The sequence below is a fragment of the Rissa tridactyla genome, chromosome 7 (genome assembly GCF_028500815.1).
Source record: "Rissa tridactyla isolate bRisTri1 chromosome 7, bRisTri1.patW.cur.20221130, whole genome shotgun sequence".
Taxonomy (NCBI): domain Eukaryota; kingdom Metazoa; phylum Chordata; class Aves; order Charadriiformes; family Laridae; genus Rissa; species Rissa tridactyla.
In genome coordinates this window covers 40664404-40685779 of record NC_071472.1, presented here as the reverse complement: position 1 = coordinate 40685779, position 21376 = coordinate 40664404, and the positions used below count along the sequence as shown (strand labels likewise).

General features: G+C 43.1%; 1 protein-coding gene across 9 annotated transcripts in view; it reads left to right on the top strand.

The window, feature by feature from the left end:
• ERBB4 (erb-b2 receptor tyrosine kinase 4) overlaps positions 1 to 21376 on the top strand; it is a 633162-nt gene that overhangs the window by 406867 nt on the left and 204919 nt on the right. For all 9 annotated transcript variants that reach the window (XR_008467602.1, XM_054207999.1, XM_054208001.1 and 6 more), the window contains exon 4: positions 11168 to 11302. Coding sequence is in view for 8 of the 9 variants with exons in the window: in XM_054207999.1 (XP_054063974.1) it covers positions 11168 to 11302 (135 nt within the window). In the remaining variant the exon portion in view is untranslated. The remainder of the gene's footprint in view (positions 1 to 11167; positions 11303 to 21376) is intronic.

The window sequence follows — 21376 nt, the reverse complement described above, 5'->3', positions numbered from 1 at the left end:
CGGTAAAATGCTGGAAGCAAACCGATCCTTTTTCCAGGAAGAAAGTGTGTTCTACTATCAAATATTACAGGGCAAGCAACCCTCGTTCCTGCCAAGGTTGCATGGGTACAGAGCAGGAACGAGTCAGAAAAGGGACCGTCCACCATGTGACCAGCCACTACTGGGAGCAGAGTGTGTCCTCTGTTGATGGAGGCATAGATCTCACTGCAATTCTTCTATGTCACTCCAGCCCACAGTGTCACTCCTGATCTACTGCATCGTAACTGAGAGCAGCTCGGGTTCAATGCAGTTCACCTGCTGGGAAAAGAAAGAGATGTGTTGGGAGAACGTTTGTGACCACGTTGATTACAATCAAAATACTGATGGGAAGAAAGAAGAGGATGTTTTCATTGTGGCTAAATGTGTCAGATGAGGTGTTTTTAAAATTAGGATTGGTGGGAGATGAGAAGGGCTCATAAGGCTGGCATAAGGCTATTTAAGAGCAGGCAGAACTGGGAAAACTTGAGGAGAGACGGTAGTCTTAAAAAAAGTGAATGAACTAATCCTGAACTGTCTCATGTGCTGAGGACCTTGTCACCCATTCCTTTAGCTCCCACTATCCAAAGTGGTTATTTTGGCATGAATTCACATGTGCCACACCTAAGCATCTGGTTTGAGGTTAATAGTTTAGGGAAAATTGGCCTGAATTCTGTTGTTTGTTTTTTTTAATGTAACAGCCACATTTTAGCTCTTGCCACTGTTTCACTACTACCTTATAATAGATGCACAGAAAGTGGGAATAATTAAAGTCAAAAAGGATGTGGTCAAACATGATGATCACAGAAGGCACGCGAGTTTTTTGGGGGGAGAACAGTAATCAGGAACACGTTGCCTGTGTTTCCACAGGGCTGGCGGCTCAGCAGCACGGACAGGTTCCCTTACATCCAGCTAGATTTGAAACCTGAATTAAGCGCGCATGCAAAAGAAAGAAGCAAGACCGATAGTGACCTCTTAGCAATTATAGCAGTTAAAGGGGAAAAAACATGATTTGGAATACTTGAGGCTCAGACTTTATCAAACTCATTAGCTTCCAAAGAAGGCCTTACTGATTGCTGTGACTAACATGCATGTTCCTCAGTTTACAGGCCTTCTTTTGGCTATCTGGCTGTCCCCAGCCACAGCACTGGGAGGGCAAACGCAATCCAAGGTCCTTGTAGGAGCCGAAGAAGAGTCACTTCACAGTCCTCTGTGCAGGAGGAGGATTTGCAGCATGTCATTCGCACTGTTTCAGTACAGGAGAGCCAGGGAAAGGCACAGGCACTTCCCACCTCAGACAAATTTCAATTAAAATTCCTCTTCGAAGAGTCGACACCGTATCTCAGGAGAGGTTAACAACGTGGCATAGAAATGTGAGAGCGTACTTGAACAGATCCCATATAGAAATTTTAAGCTCAGCGGACACAGACTCGTCTTTCAAGCCCAGAAAAACGATTAGTTAGGTTATGCAATTGCTGGAGCTGGCATAAAACCAGCTGCATGCCAATTACCAGCCCGTATGCAAATGCTTGTACTGAAATGCAGGATGCAGCTGGACGTGGGTCTGGGCACCCTTCCAGGATTATTCCAAGCCACATTATGACAGTTTTGAAAGAGAAGGGCTCTATGGAGCCAGTAATTTTTACAGCCTTTCAGAAAAATGGAGGAAATTACCACTACATCCAGATCTTAACTATTTTTTTCAAAGGGAGAAGGAATTTCTGCATGTTGATGCCAATCAGGATGTACTTGAAACACTTACACTCCAAGACAGAAGGCCATCAGTCTGTTTGCCAAGTGTGCGGCCTGAGTGCCAGATGTGCTTGGGATAGAAAGCAGGCTTCTGGAATTTGTCAGTGGTTGTATGAAAAGAACTGAAAAATATACCACCAGATAATGCCAGAGTTGAAGCTCCTGGGGATGCTGCAGGGAAACCCTGCTGCATTCAGATGCCTCTGGCCCCGCTGCTTGACTTCCATGTGAAAAGCCCGCTTGGAAGGGGGGCCCTGTTCCAACTGCAGCTTGACTTCCATATGAAAAGCCCGCTTGGAAGGGGTGCAGCAGCAACGGCAGATAAACTACCATGCAATAGTTACTCGCAAGATGTCTCTTATAAAGAGCTGATGCCAGGAGAGACACGGTAGTCTCACAGTTACATATCTCAGCAGATGGAAAAGATAAACTGAGGGCTGCCACCAGCGGACATGAAACATTACAGGTGTGATCAAAATACTGTATAGCAAATGTCCTGACAAGGAGAGGCATTTAAAATGCTTGTGTCTGTCTTGGCAACATAGAAGTGAATCAGTCAAAGTCTGTAGCCTCATCCTGGGTGGCGAAATGATATGAACATCCTATGAGTAGAGAACTTTGTAAAACGTTTAGGGGAAACAGTATAAATAAGTACTCCCAGTGACATTTATCAAATTTGGCCCACACAGATGATATGAAATGTAAGGTGGTCTTCAGTGGATAGCTGGTTTGGCTCGGGGAATGTCATATCTATTAGGTGGCTCCAAGCAGCAGCTCCCACTTTTTCTGGCCTGGAATAAGATGCTCATGCTCTCTCCACCGCTGCCCTGTGTTTCTTCAGATTGTTGGTTTGCCCTTAAGATCAGGGAAGGAAGAAGGTGGGATGAGTCCCTGTAGGAGCAGTGGGACAGTAAGGTTTAGGTCCCAGCATGTCCAGTAGTTCCTGGTCATACACCAGGACTCTGAACTAGCAGAACAGCTGGTCACAGGTGAAGGAGGATGGTTGAAGGATCAGTCTGCAATATTACCCCTAGGAAACCTTGACTGTGGAGTTTGTGGGTGAAACTGCAGCCAAGGGCAATGTCCTGGATGCACCACAAAACTCTGCCAGAAGCCACTCATGTTGCTGTAGGGCTGGCAAATAAACATACTGCCCCTCAGGAGCTGAAATCATTCATCTGGATAATGCTTCAATCACAGCAAAAGCTCTAGAGAAGTTCTGAGGAAAAATGAATGTGAAACCATCATGGTGAGCCACAAGTGTGGCTTGGTTGTCTGTTGTTGCTGCACCTTTGCAGAGGCTGATGAGTGTGACAGATGAAGGAGTTCTTGCAGCTGCAGGGCATTGGCAGTATTTCAAGAGGGCAGAAGAAGTGACACTGGGGTCTGTTCGGTCTTCACTGAACACATTTGGAGGATGCCTGACACAGAAAGCGGGGACTGTGTCATGAAAGACTGCAAGGCAAGTGCTGATACAGCTGCTTTGGGTTATTGCACCAGATTATGTCCCACAGGATGCTCACCATTAAAGGTGTCCAGACAGCAGAAATGAATTCCAGTAGTGGGGTGTCTGTCAGAGCCTCCAGACTTTCTGGAGCCCACTGGGACACCAGGGGAGACTTTGTTTGCCCTGTTGGTGTACCCAGTCTGCTGCACATCATCTCCCTTTCTGTGCCTTCTGCTGGCTTTCTGCCAAAGAATAAGAGCAGGGCAGAGGAGTGATGATTTGTTTAGGATTCAGCAGGTTTTAGTAACTTTTGAATAATCAGATGCCCACAGAGGTGATTCCTTGCAGAAATCCATACTCAGAGGTCTGGGGTTCGGAACACTGAAAGGTAAGCACTACCAAATGATGGTGTGTTATCAGAGGACCCACTGAAGAGGCACATCCCAATGCACTGCAGAAATGGCTCACCTCTTCCTGAACGTGGGTTGCTGCTGACTGGGACGCACATATCCCCATCAGGTAGAGCTGTGCTACCTGAATGTTAACTCCTGGCTCCTGTGAATGAAATGACTGCTCATTTCTGACTGCTGCATATTGCCGCTCTTACTGAGCTCCAGAGCGTGCCTTCTCGGGTGAGCTAGTGATGTGTCATGCTCCCCATAGCCAGTAATTTGAAACTCATCAGTGATTCATTACAGTGACTTAAATGAATACAATTTTCTTTTTGCTGAGAAAAATCAAAAGATCGAAGGGCAACAGTTCTTTCATACTGGAAGCTGTAATGGTTCTTAGTTCAGATGTCCCCTTTGCATTAAATGGGGGGCAGCGACGGTGGCATAGGTTCTGTATTTCAAATACTGTAGCACTTCTTCACACACGCACGTGACGTGCTTTTAAATACATGTTATTTTCCAGCTGGGTGTTTTGCATCACCAAATGCTTATCAGTAGATAAAAGTTTAAAATGAAGTATGCTTTTATAAAAATGGAGAGAATGGATTACTTATGGAGTGTTGTAAGTACTGTGGTAGTAGATGATTAATAATCATAGCAGGACAAAATAACTTCAGTTGGAAGGGGTATCTGGAGGTCATCTGGTCCAATTTTCTGCTCAGAGCAGGACTAACTTCAGACAAGGATCAGGTTTTCATTGTTTATGGAGATCTCTACAGATAGAGATAGCACCACTTCTCTGGTCAGTCTGCTCCTGTGCTTAACCACTCTTGCTGTGAAGAATATTTTCCTGATGTTTAATCAGTGTTTCCCATGTTACAGCCTTGGCCCATTGCCTCTTGTCGTTAAGCTGTGCACTTCTGGTAAGAGTCTGGCTCTGTGTTCCCGTATAGCCCTCCTTTAGGTAGAGGCAGTCTGCAGTTAGGTGTCCCCCTTCCCCAGTCATCTCTTCCAGTCTAGAAAGCCCAAGTCCTCTCACCTCTGCTCATGTGACAAGTCCTCCAGCCTCTAATCACCATAGTGGTTCTTTTCTGGACTCTCTTTTAGTTTGGCAACAACTGTGTTGCACTGGGGTGCCCAAAATTGACCCAGTACTTCAGATGCACCTTCAGGAGTGCCCAGCAGATGGGCATCATCACCTCCCTCACCTGCTGGCTCTGCTTCTGCTGCCCACAGTGTGATGACCCTTCATCACTGCATGGGTGCACTGCTGACTCATGTCCATTTTACCACCCATAAGGACCGCCAGGCCCTTTTCTGCCTCTCTCCCTGGTTTGGACAAACCCACAGGAAGCCATATGGGTTGTTAAAATGTTGTTTTATATCTGTTAATATACCTGTCACCCCCCAAAATTATATTAAGAAAACAGTAAATCAAGCGCTTGGCTGCTAACATCAGGCTCAGAATTTGACTGGTCAAAGAAACGAGGCAATTAGCATCTTCTTCTGAAAATTAATATCCCTGTAACAGAGTCAACATATTACATGAAAGCTCCTCACCTGCAAAGTCAACAGGGTCAAACAGCTTTCAAAAGCCAGTGATGGGAAAAGAAGCAAACAAATGAGGTGGGTAACATCGTAAACAGCTACTGCTGCTTGTGCAGTTCATATCCGCAAAGGAAATGCTGGAGCTAACGCTGGTCATACAGCTTTTTGTCTACCCTGTTAATTAACATCAAGGATGTGTGATACTGATGGGCAGGTGTATGGTTAACGAAAGTAGTGTTGGTTGGAATCAGTACATCTTTTTGTTCTCCATCGTCAAAGCGGAGTAATTATTACAGGAGCAGGAAGCCTTCTCCAGAATGGAGGGGAAGGAGATGATTTAAACATAAACCTGGGCCTAAGCACTTTGGGGAATCAAAATCCAAGTAGACGGAGGCTGCTGTGATCATTGCAAGATGGGTTAAATTCAGCAGCCACCGGGAGAAGTCAATCTAGCTGGATTATGGAGAGAGACCAACACACTTGGAACGTGTGTTGTAACTCTGGTGTTTACCGCAAAGAGCTGGGATAATTTGCAGTGTTTATTCCTTTTACAAAGTAACCAGCCAAATGATTTGATGTCTTAATTTTAATACGGCTGTGAGAAGGAAGAATTCAGGGCATGCGCAGGCAGAGGAATAATCCGAGCAGATAGAAATGTCTTCTTTCGGTTGGTTTACTATGCCTGAACACGTTCATGAAACAGATACTCACTTTTGGGAGATCACTAAAGAAAGACTTGACCAGAGCCTGTTGTCCTTTGATGAAGTAGCTGAATGACTCGCAAGGACCCTGTGGGCCCATCTTCACACACATTTGTGGTGAAATGGTGAAAAGGGTACCCCATCAAACTCAGTGAAAGGTAATCAAATGACTCCATTTTTATTTAAGCAGCAAAATAGGTAGCCAGGTTTAGAAGATTTATGCTCAGGTGCTACAATCCAGCGTTCTTAGATATTTAGCAGCTGGAAGTACAGACCCACAGGCTGCACATAACACTGATTGCTTTTGATAGAAGTAAAGAATATCTTGCTGTTACCATCAAGCCTTGAAACTGACTTCCAGCTAATGACCCAAATAATGACCCAAATAATCTTTACTTGAAATTGTATAATTGAGATCGAAGGCTGTCTGGGGCTTCTAGCTGGTACACAGATTCCACATCCATGAGCTTTTGAGTATGGTCATTGAGCTGAAATGGAGAAGGTTAAAACTCTCATTTTCATTACCAAGCTCCCCCCATCTCCCAATACAAATGTGACATTTCAATTTTACACAGTCCAACTCTTCTTAAATCATCTGTATAAAAACTTCAGATCTTGATTGATGATGGATGAGCTATTGTCTCCTAAAGCACCCAGTTCTCATTACCCTTTAAGACGTAGCTTATTAGTGATGGACCTGAAGTGCTTTCCCAGTGGGTCATCAGCAATCAGCTGTGGTAAGAGATCAAAAGACTTGGTTTGGCATGAAATTTCCAGGCCAAAGCCATTTTCAGATAGTGCATTCAACATCTTGGGTGAAATATGACAGTGTTTTGAGAGTGATACAGTGTCTGACAACAAATCCCCATCACCTGGGCGATGATGGCGAGGGCGCAGCACTGTCAGCATACAGAGATGCTTCAGCTCTAACGGAGGCTGACCTTGGAAGTGAAGGTGTCATCAGCATGCATTGTGTAATACGTGTGTGCAGAGTGTAGCTGTATATGGTGTAGTGTAAAAGACAGCTGTTTCCTTAGCAGACAATCAACTTGGAAGGTATAAGATATCTTCTGTTTTGATTTTGAAGTGGTTACGGTGGACATGTCCCACAGTTTTTCTTAATTAACTCCTTTGCCTTTCTCTGTCCACTTCAGAGCTAGTTCTTTTCCCTCTCGCTATGCTGCCTTCCAGTTCCTCGTGCCAGCTGGCTTCACAGCACCAGAGAAGAGCTTTTAATTTGCAACCTTGAATAGCAACAGCAATTTTATAAACAATTTTATAACTGTTTCAGAACTAGATTCTACTGCTAAACAGGTGCCTACAGCCCCCACTGCATGTCAACACACATGAGTTACTTGCACTTCAGGATACTTTGCAGAATGTAAACATGTTTTGCCAATTTAATCCACATTAGAAATGAGACAACAGACCATGAGGGATTACACTGTACACAAGAAAAAGTCAGCTGAAGAAAATGCCCTTTTAACAGATGGATGAAGAAGAGTTCTTTCTGTCTCCACAGACAGCACACTTGGAGAGCTAGTGTCCCCTTGCCTTATTTACAGTGAATTTACCTTCTGCTGGCTGGTGATACGTTTTCACTGACTCCAGTCAAACTCATTCTGTTAGAATAGATGTTACGAATGTAGCCCCTTTAAGAATTTAGCAGACTAAGTATAAATTGTGTGTGATGTATCTGTGTTCCATGGCACTTTATGGAAAGTGTAAGATACTTGTGTTTCATGTTGCCAGAGACCTGTATGTTTCCATTTCTCCTGTTAGTATCGCAAGTATTATATCGTGGGTTGCCAGAGTAATGTGGTAGTGCATACCGAGTTATGTGGTAATGGCTCTGCTTCATCACTGGGCTAATGGAAGCCAGAAAATAACAGATATAATGGATAAAACATTTCTGATTTAGCTTCCTGAATAAATAGCCACTTAATAGAATTTTAGTAATACGCAGATATAAGTTCCCCACAATCATTTGGCAGCAATAAGGAAAATAATGACAGAAGTCAGTGGTGAGCGCACTTGCTGATTTATTTTCATATAATTTTGGTTACAGAATTATACTGCTTTTAAGCCAGTAAAGTAGCTCTGATAAGGAAGATGATAAGATTTTGCATTCACTTCAGAATCAAGTGGCAAAAGACCATGGAGCTACTTCTTTGTTCAGAGGAGCTGCAGCCCTTGTGCCAAAGTGGGAGATCGTGGTACTCTTAAGTGTGGCCATCAGTACCTTACGGGAAGGTGTCCAAAATTGGCTGACACCTTTACGAACTTTTTTCCCATGAAAGCTAGTGGGACACGTGCTTCAGAATCCCCTTTGGTAACTCCGTGTCCCTGAGCAGCGTAGAAGTCCAAGGGCAACGTTTGCTGCCAGCGTGGCTCGGTAGGTGTTTCAGGCAGCAGCTGATAGAGGTGGGTGCTCTGCCTCCCGTCCCAGGCAGCAGCATTGTACTTAGACTAACAATTTTCCAATGTCACAAAAATTTGTTTTAAAAGACAGAAATACTCTCCCCAAAATGGTATTTAAAATACATTCCACCATGAGCAGTCCTTTTTAGCGCTTCCTTGGCAGGAACTGGCTTCTTTCTTTGCAGTAGAAATCACAGAATTCACTAGGGGACTTGTCATTCTCTTTCCTGCTCCAGCCTCGGAAGGAGTTCAGCAGAGAGACGCCTCGGGTGTTGCAGCAGGAGAAGAAAGCTCTTTTTGCCTGGCTTCCTTTGCTAGCTGGTCTGCATAGGCAGAGATGCCTGCCTTTCTCCTCCTGCTTATTGTTTAACTTTATCTCTCACTTTCAGCGCTGTAAATTAAAATGAGATGATGGCTTTATGATGATGAGTTCATTATACAGTAACTCTATTGTATATTGATTACACTTGAGCTTCATTTGCTTAACATGTAAGAGGGTTTATTAGGTCTTTCCAGGCATTGTTCTTGCTAAGAGAGGGCAGAGAAGTGCAAAAGGCATTGGAGTTTAAGTCAGTGAAGCCAACGCATCTGTGCTGGTTTACACACGCCGAGGGCTCGGCATAAGGAACAGCAGCATAGCAGCTTGGAACGGGGAGGTAGAGAGGGAATGGGTCTGGATCCCACAGAGCAGAAAGAGTCAAGCACAAGTATATTAAGGATTGTACTAAACTTTGAACTCAGGGTTATTTAATATCTGTAAGAGCCCATCTTTGATATTATTACGCAGGTTTATTAGCGTCTCACCACATGAATAGACCTGTAAACTTTAATCCTGTCACCTCTAAAAAATGGTACAGTGCAGGGCAGGTAATACATCGCATTTTTGGGGAAGGGCAGCAGGAAAAACGCTTATTATTCAGTGATGAGGGAAGTCAGAACATTTTCCATGTTTGCTTTCAGTAAATCACAAGGAAAGCTGTCAGCTTTCCTTACAGTACAGAGGGGACACTTTATGGTTACTTTTATGCTGAAAAAAGTCTTTCTCCACAAAATGAAACTACTAGAATTAGGTTTAGAGTGAGATGCTGCCTGCTATATTAGAATGCATCAAAGTTCCTAGCAGAAAAGAAAATGTTATAGGTATTGTCATGAGTGAATGCTCTAAATCCCAGAAATTATGCCAGTAGCAGGTGTTCAGATGTACCAACTGATAGTGACACCATTTGGAATCGTGTGTGTGTGTTAAAGAAGCTATGAATGTAGATTTTACAGTTTTTGATGGCTTACTCGTTGTTATTTTTAATCAAAATCTGGGCCATAATGAATTAGGTAATCCTGTATAGCTGGGACAACACAGAGAAATCATCACTAGTCATTTTTCCAAGTGTTCTTCTAAGTCCCATTTTTCCCCAGAGCAGAATTGCTAACAGATGCTGTATGGGTTTTTTCAGGGATCATAAGAATATCATACAGACAGATCATTGCTATATCTCTAATCTGGACTCTTTTCTGTGTAAGATTATTATTATTGTTTTCATTTTTAAGCTCCTTTTCAATGAAAAACCAAGCTTTTAAACCAGCGGTTTCTAAGAAATAGTAATACTCTGAACCTATTAATATGGTGGAAGGATGTATTTACAGATGAACCTTTATTTAATACGTTCTGTTCTTGGGGGCTACCTCTCCTACATGCTGTGGCCTGTAAACCCTGAAATGTAAAAAAAATAATGCAGTAATTCCTTCCTTGTTGTTTGTAGACATTAGCGTTCACACTAAAGCTTTTAAAGGTTTTCTTGGGGGATGAGGACTATCAGACGACCTTAATCATTGCTACCGTAGTCAAGATTGACTCTTAATGTCTCTGTGAGAAGTGTGACACTCCCGGCTGTATAGCACCACTTAATGTCATTCTAAGGTGCCATTAGTAACTAACCTTCAACGTTTCTTTGCTGAGGCTCGAATCTCTGACACTGAGCAGAGCAGAGGTTTTAGCTGCGTGGGTCCTGTTAACTTTAATGAAGGTCACATGGATTGTCCCCTGCTTTGGAAGTACGAGAGCCAGGTTAAGTAGCGAAACTGTGAATTTGAAGAAGAGTTTAGAGGGTAAAAAGCCAAGCTATTGCTAAAGCAAGTTATTGCTAAAGCAAGTTATTGCTAAAAGTCATTTTCATGTTGAGATTTGACAAATCAACAAGCCATTTTTTTAAACAAACTGATATAAACATGAAAATATAAAAAAACCCACTCAACTTTCATCTGCTCAGAAACCATCTCCTATTGACACAAAGCTTCCAGCAAGGCATGCCAACGGTAGTTTTGGATCATAGTAGTTGAGATTTTGGGTCGTATATATTATTTGAGTATTTGGATCATGGTATTACGGTAGCACAGTCTGGCCAGAAAACATGCTTTTCCGGACACGGTGATGACTGGACCCTTCTCATGTACTGTGGGCTTAGAAAATTCCTACCCCAGTGGAGCACGTTAGTTTAGTGTATGTTTTAGGTGTTCATATGTATTAATGAAATACAGTGTAGTGTGGTTGATTGCTTGTGTTTTTAAAGTCAGGTAAGTCTTGCAGGTTTTTCACCCACAAATAACAGTACTGTTCCATACTTGATTACACTGGAACAACAGGTAAACCCAGTAATCATGTAGCGGCTGTGTGGCTGTCCTCATCAGGTTTCTTCTGCATACGAATAAATGGTTCGTGTTTACAAATACCATAAGCCTACTTGCCCTCCAGTTTTCAGAGTATTAAGTGAGATTGCAGTGAGAATTTTTTGCATTTAAATTTCATGCCCTCTCTCTCCAGTACACAAAGCAGCAAGAGATTCAATCAGCTGTATGTCTAAAGTTTTACAAGTATGTTCTCGTGTTCTTTTATGCAGAAATACTGAACGGAGGCGTGTATGTTGGCCAGAACAAATTTCTTTGCTTCGCAGACACCATTCATTGGCAGGACATCGTGCGTAACCCCTGGGCCTCCAACTTCACTTTGGTTCCAACGAATGGCAGCTCAGGATGTAAGTACCGGTTTTATTCTTAGCCTTGTTGTCTCCACTCAGCATGAAACAGTATAAATATGGACACAAGTCTTCCTTGATCCTCTGTTACAGAGAATTGTATTTGTAAATTTTTCCTGCATTTTTCATTACATTCTTCAAAGTTTGTACACTGCTTGTAGGAACGCTTAGTCTAATCTCTACTTTGTCTGTAGAGGGTATTTGAGAAAATCATATCTTTTCAGAAATTCCTCTCATCTGTTTTCTCTCTTCTGCATATTCTTTTTTCTATTTATCACTAAAGCCACTGTGCTGCCTTGGAAGCACAACCGTTATTGTTTGCTTTGCATTTGTTCCTGCTGCTCAGGCTGTTCCTTGAGTCACAACGGTCTGTCTATGGCATCATAATTAGCTGCTGGAGTAATTACGGTACAAGCTCACGGATATTCTGACTTTAGATGAGAAATGAACCTCAAAGAAATAGTTATCCTGTTGTCTTGTGTATATCTGCGAAGAAAGAGAGAGAATTTGCAGAGGATGGGATGCTCTTTACAATATAACCAATATTTCTCTGGTTTTAATATGTTCTCTCTATTTTAATGCTCTCAATTTCAAACTTGGAGTATCCGTTTACTTTGATTAATTTGTCTGATCCATTTCTCTATTTCTCTTCCCTAGGGTTAGTCACTTTTGATAGTATTTTGATGATTTTTGCAGCAATAGTGAATTCTAGTGAATGGTGGTGACAGTGATATAAAGTGTTTATGTAAAATATTCTATATTATAGTAAAGTGCATTCAAAATTAATAACATGCTATTAAACAGTACCCTCGGGATTGAAATTCAGGTATAGGCTGGGGGGAAGTTTATATCTGATGTCAGAAGTGACACCGCAGCAGACACGTTGCTCGGAGCATTCTGGATATAGGGACATTCTGGATTGCTTACCATATCCCAGGGTGTCCCTCAAGGATGTATAAATGACGGATTGTCTCTTTAACTTCGGCTACAGCCAAGAAACAACTTCAGTTCTTTAGCTGTATATTAGGAATTCAGGGGAAAAAAATTAGACTCTGGGTAAAGACCCTTTGATGAGTCCCCATAATTTCTAAGCAACAACTTGTTTTTAACCAAGTGCTTTGTGGAATAATATATTTTATATAAGGCCAACTTGCTTTTGTATGTCACACCTGCTGCGCTCAAAACCAGAGCACAGCTACTTGAGAAACAGCTTCCTCTGGGAGCCTGCCAGACTCCACTGCTCCTCCAGCTTCCAGCCCTGGAGCTGAGGCTTGGCTCGGCTGCCTTCTGGTTGGAAACCTGACAGAGTTGTAATGCAGCCAGCTATCTTATTTGCATAGTAAAAAACCTCATCACGAGTGATGATCAGTTCTAAGCAGGACTGATAAAACCTTTGAAGGTTAGGGAATGCCTGTACCCTTTTATGAGTCATTGCTTCAACAAGAAAACGACTTGGTTGTTACTCTGTTTTGTTCTGTTATTGGGTTTTCTTTTAACCTTTGCCAGTTCTTCAAGACAAATGCTTCTGCAACACCAAGGTAATAAGCTCCTTTAAAAAAGCAACCAACATCAATTCTATGTTTTTGAGCTAACAAAAGTTTCAGTGGTGACTCCAGAGGAATCGGTACAAGATCAGTGCTGAGTACTTTTGGAATCTCACCCTGAAAGTAATAAAGGCAACTATCAGCTCCCATAGCAAGACGAAAGAATGTATGTACCTAAGTCCAGCGTTCTTAAAACATTTTAGGATCCAGGATTGGAGGATCCAGGAAATACAGGCCTGTCAGTCTGACCTCGGTAGCAGGGAAGGTCATGGAGCAGATCATCTTGAGTGCCATTACAAGTCATATAATGGACAAGCAGGGGATCAGGCCTAATCAGCGTGGGTTTATGAAAGGCAGGTCCTAACTGATGAACCTGATCTCCTTCTATGACAAGATGACCTGATTATTGGATGAGGGAAAGGCTGTGGACATTGTCTATCTAAACTTTCGAAAGCATTTGACACTGTCCCCCATAGAATTCTCATGGAAAAACTGGCGGCTCATGGCCTGGATGAGCATACGATCTGCTGGATCAAGCACTGGCTGGATGGGCGGTCCCAAAGAGTGGTGGTCAATGGAGTTAAATCCAGCTGGCGGCTGGTCACAAGTGGTGTCCCTCAGGGCTCGGTGTTGGGACCATTTCTGTTTAACATCTTTATTGATGACCTTGATAAGGACATAGAGTGTATCATCAGCAAGTTTGCAGATGACACAAGGCTAAGCGGGAGTGTTGATCTACATGAGGATAGGGAGGCTCTACAGAGAGACTTGGATAGATTGGACCGATGGGCCAATGCTAACGGTATGAGCTTCAACAAGGCCAAGTGCCGGGTCCTGCACTTGGGCCACAACAACCCCATGCATCGCCACAGGCTTGGGGCAGTGTGGCTGGAGAGCTGCCTGGCAGAAAAGGACCTGGGGGTTCCAATTGACAAGCGGCTGAACATGAGCCAGCAGTGTGCCCAGGTGGCCAAGAAAGCCAATGGCATCCCGGCTTGTATCAGGAATAGTGTGACCAGCAGAAGGAGGGAGGTGATTGTCCCCCTGTCCCCCCTCAGCACTGGTGAGGCCACACCTTGAGTATTGTGTCCAGTTCTGGGCACCTCAATATGAGAGAGATATCGAGGTGCTGGAGTGAGTGCAGAGGAGGGCAATGAAGCTGGTGAAGGGCCTGGAGAATAGATCTTATGAGGAGCGATTGAAGGAGCTGGGACTGTTTAGTTTGAGGAAGAGGAGGCTGAAGAGAGACCTCATCACTCTCTACAGCTACTTGAAAGGACATTGTAGAGAGGTTGGTGCTGGTCTCTTCTCACAGGTAATTAGTGATAGAACAAGAGGGAATGGGTTCAAGCTGCAGCAGGGTAGGTTTAGGCTGGACATTAGGAAAAAATTCTTCACAGAAAGAGTGGTCAGACACTGGAATAGGCTGCCCAGGGAGGTGGTGGAGTCACCATCCCTGGATGTGTTTGACTTGTTTAGATGTGGTGTTAAGGGATATGGTGCAAGGGAGAACTTTGTAGAGTGGAGTTGATGGTTGGAGTCGATGATCCCAAGGGCGTTTTGCAACCTAAATGATTCTATAATTCTGTGATTCTATGATTTTTTCGTTTCTTTTGAGTTGTTTTGAAACACAGGGAAGGAACAACTTGCGCTTTGCCATTTGTGCTTGATAAACCTGATAAACAGCATTATTTCAATTATTTGATTGAGTTATGTACCAAGGCAGCTTCATTAAGATAGCCACCCAAATTTTACTTTATTTTGCCTTATTTGGGATGGAGCAGAGTGCAGTTGGACTGTATTTCATTTAACAAACAAGAAACTGGATTCCACCTCAATACCATTCCTAAATCCTGTGAAATTTGATTAAATTAGCTAATCCAAACCATTTCTGTCTTCACAATTTACATAGGTGAAAATCTAAACCCCGTTATACAGAAAGCCAAGAAATGGCTAAAACGGTTTAACAAAGGTGTTAAGGCTTTGGGAAACAATTCAGGTACAGAAATCATCATTTAAAATAGACTAAAGTTAAATAGCTGTCTCTGTGTGTGTGTGCGTGCGTGTGTTACACACACATGCATAGGGGGGTGTGTGTAAATATATATCTATGTAAAGCCCTCAAATGAAATCACTCAAAGGTGGAACCTTATTACTACCTGTCAAGAGGTAGGAGAAAAAGAATGTGCTACACTGGTAGTTTACGAAAGAATTAAGACACGTTTTTTGTGCTGGTGCAGAACAGACTTGGAGAAATGAACATTGAATTATAACCCTAGAATGGAAATCAGTATAGAGTATCATTAAATAAGGGAAATACTTCTCAAATTTGGCTCACATGTCACTTTTCATAATCTTCTGGGCACTGTGGGTGCGTGCTGGGCCCAGCCGTGCTGGTTTTCCGCTGCTGCAAATGATACTCAGTCTTTGGTACTTTTCTGCATAGACTGCGACTCATGCTTTTTTAGATCCAGCATGTGTATGTATTTACTGTTTATTTTACATGACTGTATTAAATTGCCTGAAGTCTCAGGTGCCTCCCATCAAATGCAAATCTTGGTGAAGTCCATTGGAACTGAGTAAGTACACGTTGCTTGGCATTACCAAGAATATCCTAAATGGAAGAGATGTCAAGGAAAGCCCTCTGGGACTTTCCATGTCAGCATCTCTTGAAAAGAATGAGTGGGTTTTACTGCTCATCTAAAAACCTTTACAGGAGGGGGAGAAGGTCTGTCAGAGAGGCTCCATCAATCTGGGAAAGTAAACCAACCAAACCTTCTGTGTCAAGCATAACAAAGTCCATACTAGTAGTAATTTAGGAAAGTCTGTGTAAATGCGTGATCATGTAAGACCTGGGTAGATGCATCGGCCTATGGGCCATGTTTAGCTGTGACTGGCAGTACTGGAGGGTAGCTTATGCCCCAGGAATTGTTAGGGCTGTTTCACTGTAACAACTTCAGTAGCGCTCCCTGGCAGAGAATATTTCGGGACAAAAAGCTGTGACCTGCCGTGAGTGTCAGAATCGGATACTTCATCATTCCAGCAGGTCCTAAAGCCTAAGCCACGGTTTGGTGTTTTGGCATCGCTAGCATTGTTTCCAACAGTCAGTAGCGAACATGAAATCTCCCCCAAGGTGTCTACATGTCCGAAAGAACAGGGGCCACCTTCAGAGAAGAGCCCAAGGCTTGCTGGGTTTTCGCCGATGGCAGAGTGGACTCCAGCAGGTTGGTATAAATGCAGTGCCATGCTGGGGGCACCTGTGCCTCAGCGGGGGTGTGTGTGCTCAGGGCTCAGCCCCGCTCCGCCTGCTCTGCCCCCGCGAGCCAGCTGGCACTGCAAGCTGCTGGTGTGCTCCCTTCCCCAGCCAGAGAGAAGAGCTGATAGTGATCCCACTTCAGAGATAATTTCACTTGCAACCTTCCCTGCTGCTCCAAGGCAATCAGCAGAGGAGGAAGACAAAAGGGCGGAGTGAAATGAAGATGCTTTGAAATAAAATCAGTCTCCTGCCTCTGTACTTGTTTCATACCTTGGATCTGCCAACTCTGGCAATCCCCTTCATTTACATCAGTGCTAGACAGAAGAGAATATGGCCAGTGAACTCTGGGAATAAAGCTTTTCTGATTCCCTTCTTCGCAGGCTTTCATTGTCACATCAGCGTTAAGAAGCCAGTTGAAAAAGCCATGGCATCTTGACTACTATGATAGAAATCCTGCAGATGTATGGATCCTAAGTGCTGCTTCTCCTTTTTTCTTTTTCTTTAGCCTGAAATGCGTTCTACCCATTGCTTCGTGTTCTGATCAAATGCATGCAGAAAAGTTTGTGTTAGAAGCTTTTGAATTACACGGTCTCCCTGTTCAGCTGAGTACAGCCAGTGGCTGCCGGCGCAGAGCTCAGCGTGTGCCGCTGCAATGTAATAAATGTTGTACCAGGGACCACGCGTACTTCAACTCTCCCAGGACAGATACGTCTCTGCCTTTGACTCAGATGCTGAAATATTACTAGTATTTACTGCTTGCAGAGCCTTCCTATACTGGTATCTTGTAGCTGAAGCTTTTAAAATTAATTGTAATTTGAAAGCAGCCTTTTTCATTTACCTGAAATCAGCGCTATCAGCCTGGGGTTTTTAAGCTGGGCACCTTGCAGTGGGAATCTCAAAAGTGCTTAACTCTCTAAGGAACAAAATTTCCCCGTTAGGTATATGTTACTGAATTTGTTTCTGCAATGCTGAAGATCTGTTTTCTCTCCTTCCAAAACTAAGCCATGAATTCAAGCATTAGCCAAGCATGCTAAAGCCACTCTTTGCAAGAGCATATTCCCCTGTTACCACTTGTTGGATTTAGTATCTTAACTGAAGAGGCAGAGCTCTGCCCTTTGCAGCTAGAAACCTGAGTGGCGGTTCCCAGCGATGGTGCAGGAAATAAAGCAGGGAATAAGGATTACACTTCTTGCCTAAAATGCTTCTAGGTTGGTAAGCAACTCCTCTCTGACCAGCTTTAGGGAAAGCCCAGTGAAAACCCGTCTGCTTTGATCTGGGTCCTCACCGTTCTCCGTGGGTTTGTTGTTAGCAGGCTCTGGACTAGCCCCTCATTGTGCCAGGGGAACTGTCTTGCAGGATTTGACAAGGACTGTAGTATTAAATCAGAATTTTCAGGGGACCATTACTTGGAGATTTTGTTTCACAGAAAAGCTGGAAGGAATTACTGCATTAAGGTCGCTTGCATAGCTAATAGCATAGGTTCAAATAAATCAATAACGCATTTACAAATACTGAAATTATATGGGTACATGTTCATGATGGAGCTGGTAACTGTTTGGGTAATAAAGATTAAAAAATTACTTTCCATTTTCAAGTTTAAAAAAAAATGGCTGCTTTTCAGGAAATTATTCAAGAAAGATGCAGTACTGCAAGTTGGCATGTGCCCAGAGTTGTGGAAACTGAACCCTGTGAAAATAAAGCCCATTTTAAAGTATTCTCCTGAACTGAAATTTCTGCTCTGACTCTGAAGTGCAGTGAGATCTGTGGAAAAATTTCCCTTGACTTGATTTGGCCTTTCAACTGAGCCCCTGTCAGCTGTGCAAAAAGCTGGAATTTTTGGCAAGATATTTTTTCAAGCAGAACAACTTCAGTTAACTGCTGTTCATAACATTGTACTCCTCTGTCATTGCTTTGAATCTGATTGCACCCGGTAATGTAAAAACACCCAAGTTCTGAGCTGGACAGAAGTGTGTCTACATTGTTACGTGATACGTTGGAAGAAAAGGCTTGGTCTTCAGCTGTGTACCTGTGATTCAATAAATCCCATGATGTATTCCAAGGAAACGCTCCTTTAAATGACTTCCCTCTTTTTTACCTATTGATTCATAGATTTTCCAAGGGCAAAAGAAGCCTTGAAACATCATTAGCTCTGATTTCCCATATGCGGAGGCCCTGAATTATCATCCTCTTGCCTGGCGTTGAGCTCAGGAACTTTCCTAACCACAGTTTTGAGTTTGAGAAGCAGCCGCAGCCCCAGTGTGGCTGGAGCTGCTGCCGCCGGTGGATGGGCGAGCGTGGGGCTCCGGTTCCCTGTACGCTCTCCTGGCACTGCGCTGAAGTTTTGCAGAAGTGCAGCCGTCCCTCAAGAAGCTGGTTACTTCCCTAGCATTAGAAGAAATAACGCTAGCTGCCTTTATTTCTAATTTGAACACCGTTTTAAATTGCAGATGTCGTTGCATCTTACGCCTTGCCCAGCTAGCTCCAAGAGCGCTCTGGCAGCCAGCAGTTTCTCCCTGCAGAAACGGCAGGTACCGTGTAGTCAGCTCACCTCTTGAGCTTTTCTTCATAAGCTCAACAGATAGAGGGGCTCACGTCTCTCATAGTGAGGAATTTCTTTCCAGCCCCAGAATAATTTTCGTTGCTTGTCAATGTAAAATATTTTTCAATATGCTTTTAGAAGGCAGAAACCAAAGCACGTATAGCTTTTTGTTACTGATTTAACCAACATCCTGTAGACGTAAAAATTGTGTCCTTTGTGTTTCAGCTTCACATGAGGAACCTGGTATTCAGGCAGTTCTGACACCTGCGCGTTTTAGAGACCCCCTGTTTTCCAGAAAATGTAGCCTGTATGCTTTATTCCAAAATATGCCATCTTATGTTTGGCCACATAAAAGACATTTGGTGTGAGTGATCTTTTAATAATTTCTAAACCTTTGGCTGGAATATTAAAAAGCGTTAGTCCTGCAACAACCCCTGGGGGGAACCACACCCCAATTGTGTTATAATTGCTCATTTACAGCTACGTTTGCAGAGCCCCCAATTAGCTGGCTCTTAATGCATTTGTCATGTGTTTTATTAATATTGAAACATAGAGACAAATCTAATTAAATGTTTACCATTTAGCCAGCTCTTTGCATTTTAATTAAAGGACCAGAAAATGGACTAGCCAGCTGCACGGTTGCTTATGAAGTCCGCTTTCTCTTCTGCTGGTGCAGACAATCCAGGCCGTGATTGACCTTACCTGGGTGCAGGTGTGTTTGGAAGCAATAGAGCTTGGTTTGACATACTTATCTCTGGAGAGTACGTATTTGCTTGATGGGAGTCCGTGCTGGCTTCATTATTTTCTTTTCCTTTCTTCATTTTCTGCGTTACACTGTCTTTGTGAGTTGCTTTGTTTAGGTTAACCTGCTACCTCATCGGCCCTGATAACTGAGAGTTTGCTGGGCCATATTCTACTGCAAGTTTTCCACATGCCTAGCAAAAAAAGTAATACAGTTTCTAAAGAGGTACTTCTTTAAAATATTGCAGAAACGGGAATAATTTGGTAGAAACTTAGCTTAGTAGAAATGTATATATCAGACTAGTTTAAGGCCAAAAGCTCCTTTTTTAAATTGGTATAGGAGAAAATCGACCATGTGGATACATGTACGTTCCCTTCAGCATACATAGTGTACTCTTGAAGTGTGTTTCACGACAAATGTACGTTGATATTTGCGTGGAGTTTTGTATAAGTGATAAACTTTGTTCTCCTTTGGGTGTTAACAGCCTGTGTTTGGAGTTGCTGGCAAGTGCTGTAGGTGAATTTTTGTAGGGCCATTTGTCGCAGCTGCGGAGTGAGGTGTGACGGGAAGCCAGCGCATTGATTTAATGCTCAGTAGTGGCCTTGTAATTCTTCAGTGGGCAGTAACTCATTTTTTGTACCAGTAGTCGCAATATTAGAAAAGGATCGTTTTTACACATAGTGGCTTATCTGGAAATTTATACTCAGGTCAAACGATTGGCTATTTTATTCTGAAGTAATTATGTGATAGTTTTGAAGAATAGGCGTTCCTCAGATCCTTGCAGTCTCTCCCAAAAGTCCCAACCTTCCACCAGTTCTCAGTTACGCCGCACTTAAATTACATAAAATGCTACAGATGTACACACCGGTGTTTCCAACTGGACCATCCAAAACAGGCTCTTGCGCAGACCAGTCCTGTTCCCATCGGGACGCCACACTGGTGAAGCAGGGTGTCTTCCGCCAGAGTGGGAGGGAGGACAGAGTCCTTTCCCACAGTAAAAATGCCATCGGTTAGTAAAAAATCAGGAGAGCTGGACGTAATGTAGATGCAAGCTTGTGGAAAGCTTTCTAAAGCCCAGAGGATGCTCTGGTAACAGGAGACAATTATGTGTAAATCAAACCCCTAGGCCTCAGTACCAAGACACAGGTGAGCTGACTGTGTTTTGTCCAGTTACTCCCCCAAGATATTTTGTGCTTTTTCAAAGCACAAGGATTTTGCTCTACAGAAGGCCAGAGTAACAGCGGTATATTTATGTATACTGGCAAAAAGAAAAGAGGGAAGTGACTAATTCATGCTGAAAGCCAACTTTCAGAATAGCTAGTGTATCATTTCTGGTGTACATCTAAATGGGAAACTACCTACGGAGAAAATGGCATTCCAGAAAGTATGCGCTGAAGACATTTGTTATTGCAGTTTGTTAAATTATAACCTTTCATTGAGGTTATTACTTGAAGTTCAATTAACATTTTAAATGTACGTTTGGAGACCAGGGAGCGGGGCCTCTGCAGAGAGGTGGTCTCAGTACAGAATACCTTCCCTGCCACCGGTGTCACCGCGGCAAAGTCAGGAGGAAAAGCTGTTCTTTTTGGTAAAAAGCCACAAATAACTAAACAGTTTTGTGAAAGCTCCTTCCGTGTGGAACACACTTCAAGGGCTTGCAGCAGTGCATTTTAGCAGCAGTTTCATGGATATCTCAGTTGGAAAGGAAACGTATATCAGAGCTGAATATAGACAGCCAGAAAGTCCCGCAACCGTCTTTTGTTCAGCATACGTGGAGGTTCCTTTTCCTACTATTAGGGAATCTCTAGTCAGGCCAGAATTTATTTATTTACCTGGAATAGAAAGACATATATAGGCACAGAATAAACTGATTCTAAAAAACAGTTTTTCCCAAGCGTATGTACCTGAAGATGGAGGAGTACATGAAATCCAGTGATATAATGAACTTGTTTTGCATTAGTACGGCAAGCTGAACTGCTTGAAGTTGCCACTA